This window comes from Spea bombifrons, chromosome 10 (assembly GCF_027358695.1).
Source record: "Spea bombifrons isolate aSpeBom1 chromosome 10, aSpeBom1.2.pri, whole genome shotgun sequence".
NCBI lineage: Eukaryota > Metazoa > Chordata > Amphibia > Anura > Pelobatidae > Spea > Spea bombifrons.
In genome coordinates this window covers 5097044-5118701 of record NC_071096.1, presented here as the reverse complement: position 1 = coordinate 5118701, position 21658 = coordinate 5097044, and the positions used below count along the sequence as shown (strand labels likewise).

General features: G+C 40.8%; 1 protein-coding gene across 1 annotated transcript; it reads right to left on the bottom strand.

Moving 5' to 3' along the window:
* Nucleotides 1–597: 597 nt before the first annotated feature.
* PAMR1 (peptidase domain containing associated with muscle regeneration 1) lies at nt 598–20961 on the bottom strand. The gene is made up of 11 exons (XM_053448591.1): nt 20832–20961; nt 18220–18396; nt 17677–17805; nt 12432–12546; nt 9295–9512; nt 8712–8819; nt 6699–6911; nt 5134–5200; nt 4054–4289; nt 2962–3254; nt 598–1583 (listed from the first exon to the last, which is right to left on the bottom strand). Exons 1-11 carry the CDS (start codon nt 20908–20910, stop codon nt 1053–1055), a joined length of 2166 nt encoding a protein of 721 aa, XP_053304566.1. The 5' UTR covers nt 20911–20961; the 3' UTR covers nt 598–1052.
* Nucleotides 20962–21658: the final 697 nt, after the last annotated feature.

Sequence of the window (21658 nt, the reverse complement as noted above, 5' to 3'; positions counted from 1 at the left end):
CCCATTATGACACTCGTTACTAATATACAATACCCCACAGAGACCAATTGCGATTTCTATAGGCAGAGCAGGCTCGCTGCCGTTAAAACCCATTATTCTGCTCATTTTTTTCTAAATATCGTAGCCCCAGGACATACCGTCAAGTGAATCAAAGCTACTATCTCATTGTTGCAAAATGCAGTGTATTATAGTATGGCAAATGTTGACTTATTTTGGTGTAATGAAGTTCGTCATACCCTCTGTATATATATATATATATATATATATATATATATATATATATATATATCTCCCTGCCTCTAATCGCTATATAAAACCTATATTGGTATAATGTGACCTGAGAAGGATTGCTTCTTCCTATCAAGAAAAAAACAACATTTGGAATGAACAAGCTACGTTCCTCTGTGGTCCTTTAAAACCAATGGATATAACAACGTTTGCATTGTCTTTGGCCGGAACAATCCTTCCCTATGGTTTTGAGCATCCAGTATCCTACTTGCTTAATTGGTTGGTTTATCCAAGAGTGTTTCAGATAATAACCTCTGCTGAAAGGCTATTCCAAGAATCCCTCAACTCTTATCTCCTAGGTGTGGAGGACAGGCTTATAGGGGAACCATAACCCATATCCATCAACTTGGTAGAGCGCAGCCCTGACAATTATAAATCTGCTAAACCAAATGCCGCCCATAAACCATTACAAAAGTACCTATTGAGGAATCATGATCCAAAATTCCTCTGTATCTCATCCTATAGACATCATTCACCGATGAACAGGTTTTTTAGGTTATGCCGCGTTCCATCATTCTCATATCTGGGACCAGAGGTGAAGAGGCTTTTTTTGCTATGTTCTTATGGTACGCGATAACTAGAATATCCGAGAAGATACTCAATAAGTCTAGATATAAATGTTGAGATGAATGATATTTCTGCTAGTATCTGTCCTTAAAAAGTTTGGAAATCAAAGCAATTTACTCCTGCGATTAGCCCGGCTTGTCTTATGATGTCCAACGGAGGCCATTATTAGGTCCGCCAAACCTTTTAACGGCACATGTTTATTTCAAATTTTTTTCAAGCCACTCCTTAAAAGCGACCACTTTTGTGTATCCAGTATATAGTTCCCGACTGCAGGTCTTGTCATAGCCCCAGCTGACCAGTCCTAGAAGGTGCCAGGTCCCTTCAGGTGATGTCGTGCTCGGCAGCAGCATGGTGGCAATCCCACCAGTCTCTGAAGGGCAGATACTGGAAGACGTTCCTGGTGCTTGCTTGGCACAGAACATGCTCTCTGTCACGCTTACGGAGATGCCATTCTCCTCATACTGCTGCTCGCATTGTATGGAGTCCACGGGCTCCACTACCCCAGCCCGAATCGTCTCGTTCTTGTACCCTGGAACCTTTGGGTCAACTAGGATCCTCCAGCCGCTGATGACTATTTCGTTGTTGGTTGTTGGTGACCCCAGATCGGAGGTGAGACACACGGGTTGCACGTGATCGCTCACTCTAGCCTTGTCCAGCAACTTGATGACAGCAACGTCGGAATCCAACAGGATCGGGTCGTAGTTTGGGTGCACGATCAGCGCAGAAATCTGAGAAAAATACCACAAATTTAGGAACGGAACTCAATCTCACTCGTTTTTTGTTAATGCCGATCCATTGGCCACATGCTAATATTTTTAAATTTGAATTTAATTTTAATATTTTTTTAATTTTTAAGAGAAAAAAAGCTTGAGGAGCATCCAGTGAAGGTCAACATTCTCAACTTCTCCTCCTCTCCTTGCGTTTTCTTTATATGAGTCTCTAACTCAAGAAAGGAAAGAAACAAACAGATTAATAAACATTTTCGCTAAATATATCCACCGTATTAGAACAGAAACAATATTGTTTTGTTCCTGTTTTCTGAAATAATAACGTTTGACGGATGTATTTGTTGTTGTTGTTTTTTTTTTTTTAAGAGTTGAAATTGATTTTGAGACAAATATCTTTTTAAAATTGCTTCTATAACAATCATTTTTATATTAAATTTAATATATATATACAACAAAAACACATCAAGTGAGAAGAACACCTTGAAGGCTCCTTTTAACGAATATAACTAATAACCTCGAAACATTCGAGAAAAATTGATAATCTGATAAGCCGGGTAGTTTATATAAGCATATTATTTACCAAAATAAATCTACTAAAGGCCTACTAAGGGCCTACAAGGCCGGACTATGAGGTGATGAGGCCGCCCTGGCACTTCCAGGCCGAGCAGCTGCCTACTGGCGTAAGCGTGATAGACGGCTCAATATGACGGGACGCACTTTATGCAGTCCAGCATATCCAGCCGGGGGGCCACACCACAGAATGAAATCGGGACAGAGGTAGAGCTCAGCGGGAAAGTGGGCTAGAGTGACAAAATTGGGACTGTTCCGCGCAAAACGAGACAGTTGGGAGCCATGGTATCCTCAGCCCCAGTCAAAGCTGAATATAAGATTAAGTGTAAAGTTTTTTAATTGCAGGTGGAAAACAGAAGATACAATTAAAAAAACAATACATTTGCTATTTATTTCCGTTTAGGAACTCTATTAAATTATTACACCCGGTTTATCTAAAGCTATCGTTTTTTATTATTGTTTGTTTTTTAACACTACCCAATTCTAAGTTCCCGTCATAGCATATAACGGACGTAAATAAAATGATGAGAAGGTTGGGCTGAGGCCATAAATAATATGAACAACATTGTAGCTAAAAATGTATAGATTTTTTGGAGGTTTTCTTTTTTTTTTTTTTTTTTTTTAAATAATCATATTTTTTGTGTGTTTTTCTAAATAATCCTGGTGATTTTAAACCATACGGTTCTTGTTCTCAACAAAATCTATTATTCCCCGGACGCGGTTGTGAGGATAAGGCGGCTCACTATGTGAACGGTAGCTGCTACACAGGTCTTATTCATCCATAATCCCAGTTGCCATGGTTACTAACACGTAAATGCTGCTGGCTCTTTTCTTCGCGGTCCTCGTCTCGGTAGAATTTTCCCAGCACAACTTTCAGGTCGGACACCTTGATGACTGAACTCTTGCCCAGATCGGTCACGCAGTGAGCTGCTATTCCCACCGTGCGCTCGTTCAGCAGAGCGCCGCTGCACACCAGAACCCAGGAGCCTTTCCTCAAATTGACGTCTCTTACGCCGTTAGATCTTCGGTAAAGAGCTGCCTGCCACGGCCACCTCGTCTCGGCTACCTTGGAAATGCTGAAGTTTTCCAGTTTTCCGCAAACTGCGAAAGCAGAGAAAATTAAGGACCAATTAATCCATGTCAAAAATGTGTATATATATATATTATTTATTTTATTAATTTTATTGAAAAAAAAACATTTCTTGGTATTATCGCTTTGTAATTTTTGAATCCAAAGACCCATTTAATTATATATATATATATATATATAAAATTTATTTATGACATTTATATATATATATATATATATATATATATATATATATTTAATTTTTTTTTAAATCAAATGGATTTTTGGGATCAAAATTACAAAGATGAAAAAAGTGATAATACAAAGAAATATTTTTTTAAAATTAGTGACCTCATTCCAAATGTAGGTTTTGTTTTTCGCCCTGATTGATTCCAAATCGGCGAACGAATGAACCCATAACGTTCTGTTGGGTATAAAGACTACCAAACCCTATCCCATATAAAAAAGCAATCTTCATATGGGTATTTCTATATCTTTCCTAATTTTTCAGTGAAATAATTTCTAGGGTAGGGGGGTAACGTCCTCTTTTCTCTACACCTACAATTGACTGCCTAGAATACAATACACCAGGTCCGTACCCTTCCGACAGCCTTTAACAATCAAATTGTCAATATGACAGTTTTATGTAAGAAAACATCAGGGTAAGAAACGCCAAGTACAGGTAGACATCAGAATTACATTTTATAAAAAACAGGGCTAAGGAGCTATGGGGTTACCCAGCCCCAGTTTCATAAACAACAACTGAATGGAACTCTTTGGACGATGGGTCCTACTTATCATATCTGTAGGAAGGGTCAAAGTGGGACATACTAGGGATGCAGGATGGGGCTCGTCCGCTCCACTTCCCCGTCTTCAGACAGGTTCTCCTGCTGCTCCCGATGCGCCGGTAGAATGGAGATATGCAGTCATACTGGAGCTGCGTGTGTAAATGATGATACCCCTGGGGCAGCTCCCCGGGAGGGAGAGCGGGCTTTTTCGTGGGGTATATGTCATTTTTCTTTTCCTTGGTGAACGCGGATGAGTATAACTGGTGAAGCGGGGTCTCCCTGCACAAACAAACGGGACAAATTTGGTCAAATCTCAAAAGGACAAAAGAAAAAAGTGTCCGGCAATAACGCCGGCTTCCCATATTGTCTTTACAGAAGACGTCACAAGAGGAAGCACTTTGATAACATTCTAATGGAACGTAACAACTGTATTTCTATCTAATAATGGAAGCTGGGCGAATAGCGTAACTTTTCTCCTGGGGGGAGTATTCAGGAAGACCTCATGGTGACATCTGAAAGGATGGCAGAAACGTCACAGCATGAGCGGAAATCGCTCGAAAACTGTTTTTTCGCCTAAAGTATCTGTGACATTTACCGCTAATTTAAGAATTTCTGTGAACGTTTTTACCCATCACCCCGTAAACCAATAGCTTCAAACAAACGCCTCTGTAGGCTGCTAGAAAAAGAAAGATGGTTGCCCAACAACTTATGTATTTGCCGATTTAATCATACATAAGAAGAAGGCTGTTGGTAGAAAATACTATATAGTTTTAGGATTTGTTTGAATTTTGGGTAAAAACATTGTAAAAAAAAAAAGGAGGAGCTCAGACTTGTGCCAAAAGCACATTGATCTCCTATTCTAAAACTTTTTCTTTAGAGGATCAAATGATGCCCGATGTTCCATTGGAGACGGCAAGAGATCAGACCGCGTGGGCCAAGCTCGTCTTCAGAAACAGGACTTAAAAAAGAAAACGGATAAAGGTTTGACATTAGGGCAGATTATTCTGGAGAAAAAAAAAACCGTCCTTTTAGAAGAATAAAATAATGATGTGTTCCATATTTCATGAACAGATCGCAAGGAGCAGCGGCAATTGAGCTATAAATGAGTAGGGGATAATCTCACCGCGATTGGACAAGTGATGGAAGGACTTTCTGACGCACCAAGTCGGAGATCTTAGGTTCCTTGCAAGCTAAAAAAAAAAACAAATAACGGATCATTTAGGTTTTAAGAGAAAAGTCAGGCGCTGTTTACAAAATAAGTAATTAAAAAGTATGTTGTGGCTACAAATCGAACCAATCAGGCATATAACTTTTTATTGCCATTGTTGGGTTGGCTTACAAAACATTTTGAAGTTGAAACATCAGAATTCTGTTGATTCTCTGCTGGACCACTCAGTTTAGGCTGGCACATTTCACATGTTCAATTGAACTATAGTGTTCAATTGAACTATAATGTTCAATTGAACTACAATGTCTCTGCTAAAGTTAATGTGAGCTTGACAAGGGTTAAACCACAAAATGACAGCACACTTCATATGACCCCTAGAAGCAACTTTAACGCCACGTACTGTAACAAGAGCTGTAACAATGAAACAAATTGTGTTATTTCCTGAACTCACATTTCGGATTGGGCAAAACAACATCATCTGCTGGTTCGGAGCATTCTGATTGGCTCCCAATGTCCCTAATCCTGACACCGAAAGAGGGAGGGGGAGATAGCAAAGCCTTAAACGTATTCTTCTGATTATTCATTGGATTTGACTTGAAATGAAAATGGAATTATACTGAGAATATCCACTTCCAATTTACCCTGCTGGACATGTGTAATCCGGATAATGGTGTGTGCGACGGAAAACCGGGGCCTGCAGCTGTTTAACCCCTTCTATGCTCAAATACTCCTTTAGAAGCAAGATATTATTTTCCCCTTAATATATTGAATAATAAATGTGTACAATGTATTTATTTTCACACCATCATTCAACCTTTTTATTCCTCTGGCCCTAAAGGGGTGAAATATCAGTTAACGCCAATTTTAATAGGTTCTGTTCCACCGAGCAACCACACATTTGGTTCTAATAGCTAAAAACTAATGGCTTTTTAAAAGCACCTAATAAAGTACTAATTAAAATGCATAGGCAGCCCTCCTCGGTAGAACCCATAACGATCATCCAGCTGCTTTTTTGTTAAAACCAACAGTAAAAAAGAAACAAAAATACTTGTTAATAAGCTAATGAACCTCATACTTAAAACGGTAAAATAGGTATCACCAAGAGGCGGTAGTGTTGTCTTATTTTAATTTGTTTGTCCTAGTTACACAATATCTAAATACTCTAAGTACTCTATACTCCGTACTATCTTTGTCTATGAGGTCATTCGAGTGACAGCGTTAAAACCAAGGATATGACATAGGACATGGAATCACATGTCATATCCTCGAAAAGTTACATTTTACCAAAAACACATGTGATAAAGCAAATATCCAAATATATATCATCAATGTGTTATAACTAACCACATAATATTTAAAAGAAAAATGGGTGTGGCTAAGTAGATAACTCCACCCAGATTCTATTGTTCTATTTGTTCCTTTCAATCCAAGCCCCACCCACAATGCTATTTTACATTGATTGGGGGGGATTCCATCGTCGGAATGTTCAGATGTCTTAATATGACAATCCAATGGCGTACCTTTAATACAGATCGGCTGCTTCCCAGACCAGTTTCCTCCTTCCAAACAGGTTCTTTCTTGGTTTCCGCTGAGTGCATAAGAATTATTACAAAAGTAACGGACGATGGAGCCGATCTTTAAATGGTTTCCATGTCTCAGATCTACCTCTTCGGGCAGCTTTCTGTAACCATTCAGTGGAGAACCTGGATCTTTACAGGTCCTCTCCTCCAAAACTAACACGGAGAAACATAAGTAACATAAGTAATGTTCAGAGGCAAAATTGACAAAACACTTGTTGACAAAATACTTTTTTTTTGTACATATTATTGTGAATTTTTTGATCTGTAATACCAACTAGCGATCAAGAGGTGACCCTGCCACTTTAAGGCCAGTAGCCCCCTGATAATGCAAGTAGCAGATCGAGTGCTGCAGAGTGTGGCTGATAATGCTACATGAGCATAAAAATATAGCGCGTGGCCGCGGATATCCAGCTGTCGTCCTTAAAGTGCCAGGGCCTCCTTGTGATCACCGGTCTGGCCTTGCCCACCAGGCATTTGCCCGATGTGCCATATGGCCAGTCCGCGCCAGATGACCCTCATACCCAGCAAACATTCTCAGCTCCTGTACATTGCTCTGCATCATATACCATGCAAAGTCAATGAATGAATAATATTCTATGGTATGCTCATGAATGATGGTTTGAGTCTACAAACCGCAGGAACCGGGTAATATTAAAAAGCTATTGGCTTAAGCGAAGCAATCCATAAATTATGGGTTGGGGGAAAAAAGCACACAAATGGGTTAAAAAAGAAACCAAAATTCAATTATTTCAAGAAAAGGAAGAGAGTGACAGAAAACATCTGGATTTTAGAATGAATGAATATTATGTCTGTGAAACGTTTATGTGCGCGGATCATTAATAATGAAACACACGTTTCTTAATGTCCTAATAAATTGCAACGAATGCCTTCTGCTGGCTGCGGATGGAGATATTCACAGGATATGTACTAAGAGAAACAAAAAACATTCTAGGTGTGAAAATTAGCAATTTTTTGCAATATTCTAGCAATTGGACGATTGGGTATCAAATACCTGCAATTAAAAGTTATCATTTTTGTGAATACTAATCTAGACACAGTTCTTTACTTTCCTTAGATAAAATAAATTCCAAATATACATTTTAATTTTTTTTTATTATCCCGTCCCTCCGACGTCCCACCATAGACGTGTATCTTATCTTCCTCGCTCCCATTGACTATAAAGCCTCCGCAGTCTCATTTGGGGGAGACCACTGGGTTTTTATTGCCGTCAATCACCTGTGATGTGTAAACAAGTTGCTCGGCTGCCCTACGGGGACCTGAGCTGCGGGGAAGAGAAGACCTTGCTATCTGTCTGGATGCAGATGCTCACCGCGTTTGACTGATATGCTTCATCTGACCTTTCAGTACAGTCAAGGATACCTTCGTGTTTACTGATGTTAACTCATGAGATGGCAGCTGTATTATTACTGTGTCCCGATATTCCATCAGCGGGTAAAATAAACCTGACCCAGTCCCTTCATCTCAACACAACACAAATCCCAACACGTAAATCTCAGGACGTTACAGATGAAAAAGTCAATAAGGGGCTGTGAATTTACATTAGTAATGGCGGACATGGCTGGAACACTGCATTTGTCTCCAAGATGTGGCCTTTTGGATCGTTTGATATGCGGAAAGTCCTACAGTTTACGACGAAATAAGTTTTTCATTAACCTGTTCATCGAGAGAATGCAGCTCATTAAACTCAAATGGATGAGTTTGAGTTTGGAACAGGTAGGGAAGGAAAGGTTACTTTGTAGCACTCCAGTTGGAATTTGTCCTCATCCTAGCATTGTAGGAGTCAATAATGGGTTGAGGACAGGTGTAGCTGTCCTTGGTATATCTTTCATGGTTTGGACACCAATATTGGCTGCCAAACTGAACAAATGGCTTTTCTATCACCTAGCACATGGTATAATAGGGTGACCTCAATATATTGAGTATGAAACTCACCATTTTCACAGTGTTTTCCCGTATAGCCAGCCAGACAGGCGCACTTATAGGAGCCAGCCTTCTCAATAATACATGTACCGTCATGATAACACGGAGAGGACGAGCACACTGCAACACACAAAACAGTCAAACTTATATTTTCACAATCCAGCCAGAAGCACAAGGCTTTAGAACCCCAGGAACCAGATAATTTCCCATAGTGCTATATTTACTAAGCCACTAACCGCTATTTACTAATCACGTGTTAGCCAACCAGTTGGTTTTCCAATGCTCACGCATCAGAAATCATGTAGAGTACATTTACTGACACCAGAAAACCACAAGGATCGTGCTATGTTCAGATGGACGGAATCCCCATTTCATCAACTTTGGTTAATATTGGAATCCTAATTATGAATTCCATTTCAGATCAAAGAATGCAGTTGTCTGAGAAGGAACGTTATTCCGCTAATTTATTGAAGAAGATCCCATTCCTTTACCATTCTGGGATTTGTGATTCTGCTATTCATGTGTTCGAAGTCAGGATGACATACCCCAGAATGTATTCGCTACTTAATACCTTGAGACATTTGGTCAGAGGCACCTGTGAGTTCTTCAAAAGTGGCATAGAATCCATCAAAGTTCTTTGATCCATCCGATCGGAAGAGGAGATGTAAAGCGTTCCCAGAACCGCGGACAGGCAGAGGTCTCTCATTTCCGCAGAAACGTTTGATCACCTTGGCGTCCACGTTATCCCCATCACGGACCTCCAAGTAATCGTACTGACACATGTAGTCAAACTCTATGCTCAGCATCGCAAACCTGTCCCAAATCAAAGCGGCAAATGCATTAGTGAGATTGTTTCAATTAAGTCACATTGACTTTCTACAAAAGCTGACTGTCTACAAGACTGTTTAATTACAGAATATAATTGCCTTCCATATGTCTTGAAGTTGAACAGCATAAGCCAAAGACAACCATTGAGTCACCCATATCTACCTACTGGTCTTCATTAAGACCAAACTCTCGAACCTCGAAGGCAGCAAATGGTGAAACATTCAATTTTTCACCAAAATTTAGGTAGAATTACAAAATTCAACAACTCAGATCATGCACATTCCACACGTTCAATTGAACTATAATGTTCAATTGAACTACCGTGTCTCTGCTGAAATTAACGTGAGCTTGACATGGGTGAACTGGGGTTAAAGGCTGTCACCAATTCCTGACATTTCAGTTGACTTGTATCTAAAGTCCATCTAAGTGCGCTATATTACGGAATTTGATGACGCTATATAAAACAATAAATAATAATAATAATAATACTTATTTCTTAAAGGGGGCGTTCGTCACTTTCCACCAAAAGCTTACATTTTACATTTCTATACCTACAATATACCTATGTAATAGTGTTTATATATCAAATTAAAAAACATGCGTATTGGAAACCCCACCACAAGTATCCATTTTTGTTAATCTCTCCGCTACTGGTAATTAATGTTGCTGTTTGTTGTTGTTGTTGATGACAATGACAGTTCCCATTTAACCAGCGGGAGTTTAAAGGGTTAAGTGAATGGCATGAAATCAAAATCCGGCTTTATGAGGGACTGAACCCCTGCGGATGACGGAAACGGATAAGCGTAAATTGCAGCAAACTTAACCCCTTAATGACAAAGCCCGTACATGTACGGGCTCAAAATGCATTGTTTTCAATGGATTTAGGGACCGCCCATTGTCCTTAAGGGGTTAATATTGCGATTTTAATAAAAGAGAGATTCGGCGGCAGCTTCTTGAAGGACCCGAAGATCCTTCGTTGGCCTCTCTGTATCATTTCTCATCTCCCGGCGTCTTTGCGAGCGCTGCGTGTTATTAATCTGATCCCGATGTACCACATATTAAGGGATGACTCCGTACCGAGCCGGGGACGTTTAATAATTCATATGTGTCATTATTAACACGGCGCAGAGCCGCTTAGGAGGTGTTTAATTAAGAGCAGAAAGACGCAGTCAAGGTAAGTTCAGCGACGAGATGCCGTCTCCTTAATTAAGCACAACTGCTTTTTGAAACCAATTAACCCTTCGTCAGATCCAGGCCACAAGCGCTAACGGGGCCAAGCATTTAAACGATGGTGTAAAAGCTTATTTTGTCTTGAGAAATCCACTTTCCAGAGAATTGGGTTTTACGAAGGTCAAAAAAAAATATTCTTAAGCTATTTTGGAAACAGAAAGCTTAAAATGCACCCAACTGACTCATATAAACCTGTTCCAGAAACAAAAGAATGGAATCCGTCTGGAACAGGGTGACTCAAGATACATCCTTCTACCAGAAAATGAAACACTCTATTCACGTCTCTCATCAAACTATACGCTGGACCAAGCAGTCTATATATATATTTCTTCTGCGGTTTCAGTTATGTTACCAACCTCTCCCGCAGTGTCAGTCAAACTACATAACTATAAGAAACTACATCAATAGACTTAGTTATATCAGAAATATATGTTGCTAACAGCAAGGCTGCAACTATAAGGTTCCTAGGGGGTGTGGTTATGACAGATAAGAGCAGCCTATGAAATGTTGTGCTCTTAGGAACACCCTCCCCTGAGGTGTCCACACACACTTACTTTCAGCTGTGAACAGTAGGACTAAGATACTTGAAGCATAACCCACTCTGCCCTCGATATCATTCAAATGTGAACCAAAGGGCCCAAAATCACCAACAAACTCTGGCGCCCAGATTGCCTCACAGACAGTCTCTTGATTGGTTTGTCTCATCCAATAGGGTAACTGCAGGGACTGTCCTCCTTTAAGTCTTCAGCCTTTGAAAGCCGAACCCCCTGAAGATCTAAGCCTCTATGGTAATCACCCAGGGTCTCAACAGAGATGGACCATGTATGGGAAGCACGAGAATATAAATGTTCCACTACATCATCATCATCAACGAAACATGTGGTGGAGCGAGGGGAGTCTAGTAGTAGCTACATTGCTGGGAACACAGTAGCTGAACGCTGCGGTGTCATAATATCTATAGAAAGTAACGGGGTCCCCTCCCCCCTACGCATTTCACTGATTAGCATCTTGCTGTGCATCTGGATTACAGAAGGTTGGTGAAATAACATTTAAAGTAAATGAGAATAAAATAGCTTCGGCTAATGAGGTGATAATGAGGTGAGACGGCGGAGGTCTCCCCGCGTTGTAGCTGCACATTTTCCGGGAGGTCCCTTCCCGTCGTCGAGCAGGTGAAGGCATCTCACGCGCTTCGACGTCAAATTTCATTTCAAAGCTTACAGAAACAATTGTATAAATTGGAACGGGTAATCATAGTAATTGTTCTGAACGGCAGGATAATCAGACCTGGGACTCGCTCTCCGCCTGCTCTCTCCTACACGGCTTTACTGCCTTAACCTTTTCTGTACCACATTGCATAGATTTAACTCATCGTTTCCTGGACAATAAAAACAGAATGGAGGTCGCCTTTTAAGAAATGCGCTCCTATTAAGTGCTCGCATCTGAAAAATGGACCTCAGAGGTCTTAAAAGCTCAGTTTTATTTTATTTGACATGTGCAAAGCTTTTGGAGAAGAAGGTATATGATTTATATGGACGGTAAGCCCATCTACTGCCCATATTGCGCATGTACATTCCCTATTTTGTTGTTACCATTAGTGCTGACAACAGGACTTTTCTAAACAAATCAAGGCTATTGGCAAATATGTCTTTCTTTTAAAATGAGGTCCTTTTGTACCTAAGTTCCACTGTGTATCCGGGGGTTACTTGGATGCTCCACTCGCAGTGTGCGTTGAACGGGTAACTCTCCAGCATGATCTCCCCGCGGGGCGACTGAATAACCTCACCGCACCCTAAAGAGAAACAATGAAACGTATAGAAAAGTGTCACAGTGATTATATATATAATAGATAATATTCTGATCTTCCTTATAACGGGAGAAGTAGGTGCGACTTTGAAAGTGGGGAAAACTGTCAATTTCCACGCGCTGACATCACAACGTCATCCTCACCCGCAACATACACGCCATAAACAACCATGGGATCTTTTTTCCCAGTAGGGGTCTTCACAGTGTGGAAAATACTACTTTTTAATATCTTTTGGACGCCGCTGTATACAGTAATAAACATTTAGCACTTTGTACAGTAATAACCCCCACCGCTGTATACAGTAATCGCCCCCAACGCTGTATACAGAAATAACCCGCCAGAGCTGTACACAGTAACAACCCCTCCACCAATGTATACTTCACTAACCCTAGTGCTGTATACAGTAATAACCCCCAGCGCTGTATACAGTAATAACCCCCACCGCTGTATACAGTAACAACCCCTCCAGCAATGTATACTGCAGTAACCCAAGTGCTGAATACAGTAATAACCCCCAGCGCTGTATACAGTAATATAACCCCCAGAGCTGTATACAGTAATATAACCCCCAGCGCTGTATACAGTAATATAACCCCCAGCACTGTATACAGTAATAACCCCCAGAGCTGTATACAGTAATATAACCCCCCAGCACTGTATACAGTAATATAACCCCCAGCGCTGTATACAGTAATATACCCCCAGCGCTGTATACAGTAATATAACCCCCCAGCGCTGTATACAGTAATATAACCCCCCAGCGCTGTATACAGTAATATAACCCCCAGAGCTGTATACAGTAATATAACCCCCAGCGCTGTATACAGTAATATAACCCCCAGCACTGTATACAGTAATAACCCCCAGAGCTGTATACAGTAATAACCCCCAGAGCTGTATACAGTAATATAACACCCAGTGCTGTATACAGTAATATAACCCCCAGCGCTGTATACAGTAATATAACCCCAGCACTGTATACAGTAATAACCCCCAGCACTGTATACAGTAATATAACCCCCAGCGCTGTATACAGTAATATAACCCCCAGCGCTGTATACGGTAATATAACCCCCTCCAGCGCTGTATACAGTAATATAACCCCAGCACTGTATACAGTAATATAACCCCAGCACTGTATACAGTAATATAACCCACAGCACTGTATACAGTAATACAACCACCCAGTGCTGTATACAGTAACAACCCCCAGGGCTGTATACAGTAATATAACCCCCAGCGCTGTATACAGTAATATAACCCCCCAGCACTGTATACAGTAATATAACCCCCCAGCGCTGTATACAGTAATATAACCCCCCAGCGCTGTATACAGTAATATAACCCCCAGTGCTGTATACAGTAATATAACCCCCAGCGCTGTATACAGTAATATAACCCCCAGTGCTGTATACAGTAATATAACCCCCTGCGCTGTATACAGTAATATAACCCCCAGCGCTGTATACAGTAATATAACCCCCCAGCGCTGTATACAGTAATATAACCCCCAGCGCTGTATACAGTAATATAACCCCCAGAGCTGTATACAGTAATATAACCCCCCAGCGCTGTATACAGTAATATAACCCCCAGCGCTGTATACAGTAATATAACCCCCAGAGCTGTATACAGTAATATAACCCCCCAGCGCTGTATACAGTAATATAACCCCCAGCGCTGTATACAGTAATATAACCCCCAGCGCTGTATACAGTAATATAACCCCCAGCACTGTATACAATAATATAACCCCCAGCGCTGTATACAGTAATATAACCCCCCAGCGCTGTATACAGTAATATAACCCCCAGCGCTGTATACAGTAATATAACCCCCAGCGCTGTATACAGTAATATAACCCCCAGCACTGTATACAGTAATATAACCCCAGCGCTGTATACAGTAATGGTGGGAGTTCAGTCCCGAGGATTCCCTGTTCTTTAACTTGAACAAGAAAGGGTGGATAATATATTTTCCTAAAGAGAGTGACGGTGTCGCCCGGATGGCTCTCCCGGCTACCTCCGTATTCTGTGTTGGCTTTTGATGTTTGTCTCCCTGGGCTAATCGCATCTAAAAGAAAAGCTAATTAAACTCGAGGCAGTGACTGTGTTTGTACGTTTTAGTGACTCGCGTGGCAGGCTTTTATGTCCCCCGCATCACCCTCGTGTCACAATTCTTCAGCGTTCATACTGTGTACGGATTTCTTACTTAACCCCGTAGCTGCCAGAGCGGTCTAGGCAACCAGTCTGAACAAGAGAGTTTCGAGGCCAAGTTTAATTGAACGGGTCGGAAGATGGGTAGCTGATACGATCTATCATGTATTACGTAATATAATCAGGATTTAGATTTTCAGGCTGCTTTCTCCAAAATGTATGGATCAAGGATAAATCTTTTTGATTAAAACCCAGAATTTTTTCCTAAATCAGTCCAATGGCGGTTAAAAAAAATTTTTTGGGGGGGATCCAAATTCTTAAAAATATGTATTATACATTAAAAAAATGTCCCATCTCATTAAATCTCATATATTTTATTAGATTTTGTGTCTTTGCCATCAATAAAAAAGTAAATATCAAAAAAAAATAATAATCAGCTGTTTTTCCAGTCTCTAAGGAGATAAAGAATTTCCACACGCATTCTTCTCTTATCTCCTGCTGTTCACATCCTCATTAAATGAGGATGTTGCTGTTTTCATGGGGTTTTTTTTTTTTTGGCTGTTGCCATGGAAACAGGGGCAACATTATAAAAAAAAAAAAGGAGAGCTGCCTGATTGGCGGATGATGTTCCATATCTTTCTTAGTACCTCGGGGGACCAGGAGGGAGAGGTTAACGGGGCTGTTCATGAAAGGTTTGCTATAAATAACAGCGACACAGAAATAGATTCGTCAAAACGCATTCTTCATCGCCCCCTGGAGACCTCTGGCAGCTAAACAGTCCCTTTGCGTTTATCGAACGTTCCCCCTGGAGATGACAGAGATGATGGGGTCCGTACTTCTTTATGTCATCACTTTGTACAAAAACATAAAAAAGGTTCATTATTCTTTTATAGAAACAGAGAATCTGCCAGGAGATCGGCCCCCATTCGTCCCCTTCTAGTTCGCCCGTGTTTCCTGCTGTAAAGACCCAAACTTTAATCAGTCGTTGGTCTCGTCTTAGATTCAGGAGCCGTATGCCTATCCCATCCATGTTTAAACATGCATTTTTTTTGTACATAATATATTGTTATTATGTAACATTATCATACCTAGGAACTCGGATCCGCCCCTGAGGAGCCCAGAGAAGACCTGTGATCTCCAGATGGGCGTCACCAGCACCCATCTTGGGCGAACTACAACATTTATGACTTCTAATATAGTAGAATCTTTAACGGTGCTCAGATCTTGCTATTTAATTTAATTTAATCAATACAAATGCACAAAAACAAGACACATGCACTCATAAAAGAGCACGTGCGGCCGCCCTCTGTCTGACCTGAGACTGGCTTTACAAAATAGTTTATTGGTTTTGTCATCCAGACGCCTCCGTAGAGTATGAGGCAGCTTCTCAAACTGGATTGGACTGAAACCACAAATTGTTGCCTGTTCTGTCATTCTAATATAGAGCTGGAAGGAAAGCATTCTATTCTTTTTAAGCCAATAATTGCAGTAACATTCTTTAGTAGGTTGCTAGATTGTCCGTGGAGCCGTTTTTTTCCGGTATAAATGACCGTGGGTCAAAATAGCCTGATATTCTTTCAAAGTGTGATAAGGTTACAAAAATGTTAATGTCCTTTTTTTTTTTAACTAATATTAAAAAAAAAACCAACATTCTGAACTTTCTTGGAATGCTCTATACTGAAAGTACGGGAAGCAGCCGTGAATAAATGAAGAACTGTCAGAATTAGGAAGCCAAAAAAACCATTAGTTGGAATGAAAATTGTTTTTTTAACAAGAAAAGTATGAATAAAAAGGAAAAAGAATGGGGGCATTGAAGTGAATCCACCAGGATCTCTGGAGGGATAGAATGAGCTAGCTCGCACTTTTTGGAGTGTGCGTGGCATCCAAAACTCTTGTGCTTTTGTGCGATCTGTTAAACGGCTACGATCCATTTATTGAACGGTTTGCGGTTTGCCAAGGTGAGCAGACGGCCAGTGCGGCAAAGAACCTTCCAAAGCCTCGTCTCGTCCCGTGCCAGCGCGTCCCGAGCGCAGAAAAACGGCAGCCTGATCAAGAATAATTAGCTGTTAGAATGTAAGCAATTAAAAAAATCCGTCTGCTCCATCAGGGTGGCAAAATAAAGCTAATTAATTGCCTTTTTTAAAAAAAAAAAAAATAAAAAGCCTGAAGGTAGAGCCAGTCTGTCTTCCGTATAGCGAAAGGAATTCTCCAATCTGCCATAAACTGCAACTCCCATCATGCTCAGCCAAGTATCTCTGGAAGCCTGAAGCAAGTGGGGGCACGCGGGAGGCAAATCGATGTATCCCAGCCACTGGCGATCGGATCAATCGTCTGTACACTACAATTCCCATCATGCTCGGCCATGTGGTTGCGCATGATGGATATTGTAGTCTGCAAGTAGCCGGACGCATGATAGGAGCTGTGGATCATTAGCAGCTGTTTGTGACTGCGGCGGGTACTTGTGAAAGAATAATAGCTGCCAGGTAAGCGTTCTATGATGTCAGCGCGATCCGTGCAATTTGAGAATTCGTCTCTATGGAGAAAAACATACATTTTGCGCGCGAGAGATGACGTATTTGGGAAAAATAATGGAATAAAGCGAACCGCTCGATTTATGATGATTCAGAAAAAGCCAAGCTACGGTCAGAATCCGTGTGAAAGATCAGATGTACGGGTAAAAGTTTTCATTCCACTGAAATGCTTACACATAAATGTTTATTGTTTTTATATATGTTCCCCCCGTGTAATTTATATCTTTGGTGCTTTAAGGTCCGCATTAATATGGAACTTTGAAAAAAGTTGAGGTTTGAGCCTCGCGGGGATCTTGCGAGTCCGGCAGAGGAGTTTTGGAGAGCGATCGGGAATTCTTGGAGTCGATCCCGGGTTATCGATAGTATTGGGAATTATATAAATGTATAAATAAATAATAATAATATATAAAAATACCCCATCTACTTACTCATACAGTCCCCTCCATACCAGCCGATCCGGCAGTCGGAGCAATAGCTTCCTTTCACATAGAAGTCATCCAGCGTTCCTCCCCAGGAGCCGTTGTTACACGACTTGCAGTTTTCGAAGATCGTGCATCCTGCAGTTGACAGACAGAGACCTAGAAACATGGAATTTTCCCCGCAGATCGGCCCCAGTCGGCCCCAATTCCCCTGCTGTAAAGACTCAAACCTTAATCAGTCGTTGGTCTCGTCTTAGATTCGGGAGCCATATGCATGTTTAATACCCTCACTGTATTAGCCTCTACCACTTCTGCTGGGAGGCGGCTCCACTTATCCACTGCCCTCTCAGTAAAACAACTCTTTCTAGCTTTACACAGGAGAAGTGTTTCAAGTGTTACTAACAGTTTCTGAATGTTAATTGTGTGTTTATATAAAATATTTATATAGTATATAAAGCTTTCTTAATGAAAAATGGGATTTCCTACCCAAACACACTTTACTAAGATTATATTAACTCAGTCTAAGTTCATATAACATCTTGGTCTTATTACCTGGGTGTATGAGACATGAGTCACACTCGTTGTCTTCGTTCCTGCAGCAGGGGATGGTGTAGCCCACCTTATAATTGCCCCCTGGACAAACACATTCAATCTGATCGTATTCACAGCAATCACGACACATGATGTTCCACTCGGCTCCGGGACAGTTCTCATTTATGACCGTGTACTCTGCACAGAAAACACGAGACAGCGATGAGTATTCTGTGAAGACGATTCCGCACGTGAACAGTTCTGGATATGAACCTCTAGATCGTAAGCTCCTTTGACCGGGGCCCTCCTTACCCCTTGTCTAATTGTTATGTTACATATTACTTGTTATGTCCGGTCTACCCATTGTACAGCTCTACGGAATATGAAACAATTAATAATAATAAATAATAATAATAATAATAATAATAAAATAATAATAATAATAATAAATAATAATAATAATAAACAATTCTAGATATGAAGCAATCAGCGAGACGGTTCCATTGATTTTCTTGATGATTGCTTCATATTCAACAATTTGCCAGAAAATTTCAAGAGTTTTCGAAATATGGCACCAGCGCTCCGTGCATGTCGGGTAAGAAACATTCGAAAGATTCCCTGATAAACTATTTCATCATCTTTATGGCAAATCTAATACATGATGACATCACTCTATATGGTACATTCATACAGTATAGATATATATATATACACACAGTATACACACACACACACTATATATATATATATACACACATATACAGTATGCACACACACTATATATATATATATATATATATATATATATATATATATATATATATATATATATATATATATATAGGGCCGGCCGAAGACTTAACGCCGCCTGGGGCGAAGTTTAAAACGCCGCCCCCCCCCCGCCGACGCCGGGGGGGGGCGGCATTTTAAACTTCGCCGACGCCATAATCTACGATCCCCCCCCGGTACTTACCTTTAAACAGTCCTGCGGCGAGTCTCCCTGCTCTGCCACGGTGCCGGCTTGTAATGCTGAGCGCCGGAAATTGACGTCACTTCCGGCGCTCTGCATTACAAGCCGGCACCGGGACCGAACAGGGAGACTCGCCGCAGAGGAGAGAGAGGGGCGCCGAGCGGGTAAGCGAAAACCACCCGGTGCCCCTCTCTCTCTCCTCCGCTTCAAAAAAAAAAAAAAAAAAAAGCGCTTGGGGCGGCAAAGTGCCGCCCCTTCTAAAGTGCTGCCTGGGGCAATTGCCCCAGTCTGCCCCATTATAGGGCCGGCCCTGTATATATATATATATATATATATATATATATACAGTATACACACACACACTATATATATATATATATATACAGTATACACACACACACACACTATATATATATATATATATATACAGTATACACACACACACTATATATATATATATATACACACACACACACACACACACTATATATATATATATATATATATATATATATATATACAGTATACACACGCACACTATATATATATATATATATATATACAGTATACACACGCACACTATATATATATATATATATATATATACAGTATACACACACACACTATATATAAATATATATATATATATATACACATATACAGTACACACACACACACACACTATAAATATATATACATATAATATATACATATACAGTATACACACACAGTATATATATATATATGCACACAGTATACACACACACACTATATATATATACGGTATATATACACATATACAGTATACACACACACACACACTATATATATATATATACATATATACAGTATACACACACACTATAAATATATATATATATAGTTGGAAGCTGCCTCGGAATTCCTTCACAAATATTTTCGTTGGATTGTAACTTTGTTGCTATTTACAAAAAACAAGACGGTAAAAAAGTAAAAGGTTTTGGTTTTTTTCCCACTAATTGTTAAATGCTGCCCATAACCTAAAGAATGAATCCCAGTAAGAGGGACTGGTAAGCGTGGGAATGATATGCAGAGGATTGGGAATGTATCGTGCCGGCACCGGCAGTGGGAGGTGGGGTGCGGGTGAATACGTTTCTCTGTATGCATTAAAAGCGGGTACTTTAAAAATGGAGGCGTTATGAGCTATCCAAAAAAATGCAGGTTCACAGAAATCAGTAAATGTGCTCTTTCTGCCTTAAGACGTACCAAAAGATAACAAACTTTCTACCATGGTTTTTTAGGGTGCTGTTCCACTCTTTAAACTATTATTATATTATGTTACGCCAGTAAGCCTTAGAAGATCGGACGTCTTCTCTGTAGGTTTTTTTTTTACATAAGCACAACATACAAAGTCATTTTTCAGTTTCTATGGCAACAACCTATCAGTGACTGCTTATGTGCCACGTGACAATTAGGTGTTCCCAGCCAAAAAAAAAAAAAAAAAGACAAAATTCAGAAATGAAGTGTTATACACAGCAGGATTAACTGGACAAAGATGGGGTGTTGAAGAATGAACCCCCAAATAGTAGCTGGGGGGGTACTTAGTTTGCTGATGCTGGGAATGTTAGTTTATTAGGAGTCGCAGGGAGAAAGTTCTCCAAATTACCCCAATGGGGGCACTTACTTGGTACTCTTGGGTATGCGAAGATCTGTAACAGATGCAGAACTGGAAGAGCCACACCGGTCCACAGCAAGAAAGCCATTCCTTAATCCCTGACCCTGCCGGGGGGCCTTGAATTTAGCCTGGAGGGTCGTCAGCCTCCTTGACTCGGCACGGACAGACTCGCTCCGTCTGCGTCTCCGGTTTCAAAAACCAAACCACTATATACAAACGTGACGACTTCAAGGAACGCAGGCTACGTCACCCCAAAAATACTTAACCCCTCCTGGGCTGCAGGGAACAAACAAGGGTGTTTATTGTCCTGACGGGCGAAACCAGAAAGTGGAGTAAAATCTGAGATCATTCACGAAGCAAAAAGCGAAGCAAGGGGGCAAAAAAAAAAGACAATCAAGGGCTTCGCAGCCACCGATAAGTGGGATTTAATGGCTGGAGGACCCCGTCGGTGTCTTGCAAGGAGACCAGAGAGCTTTCAGGAAAGGAGTCAGCAAGCAGGGAGTCTAACGCTGAATAATATTCTCCGCAGCCCCCGTCCCGACCTGGCATGTAGTCTGGAAAAATGAACTGTTCCCTGCCCGGTACATGTGTTTGCAATAACATACATTCTTCATGAGTGACGCCATCACGGGAGCTCATCACATAGAAGCTAATTGGTGCCTCGCTAGACACGGAGCAGGGCATTCAAACGAAGATCGATGCCCTCTGTGCGCACAAGCCAGATTTGGGGAAATTTCCAGAAATTCGGGAATTTTCTTTTTTTTCCCCCTCTCTTTTCCAGCCAGCGGAGTCTGCGGACTGTCAGAATATCCGCTGTCCCATTTATTACGAGCAAG

Bases quoted from the DNA above. Each gene is read 5' to 3' on its own strand.
- PAMR1 (XM_053448591.1), bottom strand. From the start codon at position 20,910: ATGGCTTTCTTGCTGTGGACCGGTGTGGCTCTTCCAGTTCTGCATCTG. The intron at 18,397-20,831 runs GTAAGTGCCCCC...TTTTCTGTGCAG, and splicing joins CGCATACCCAAGAGTACCAA to AGTACACGGTCATAAATGAG. The intron at 12,547-17,676 runs GTAAGTAGATGG...GTTTCTCTTTAG, and splicing joins GTATGGAGGGGACTGTATGA to GGTGCGGTGAGGTTATTCAG.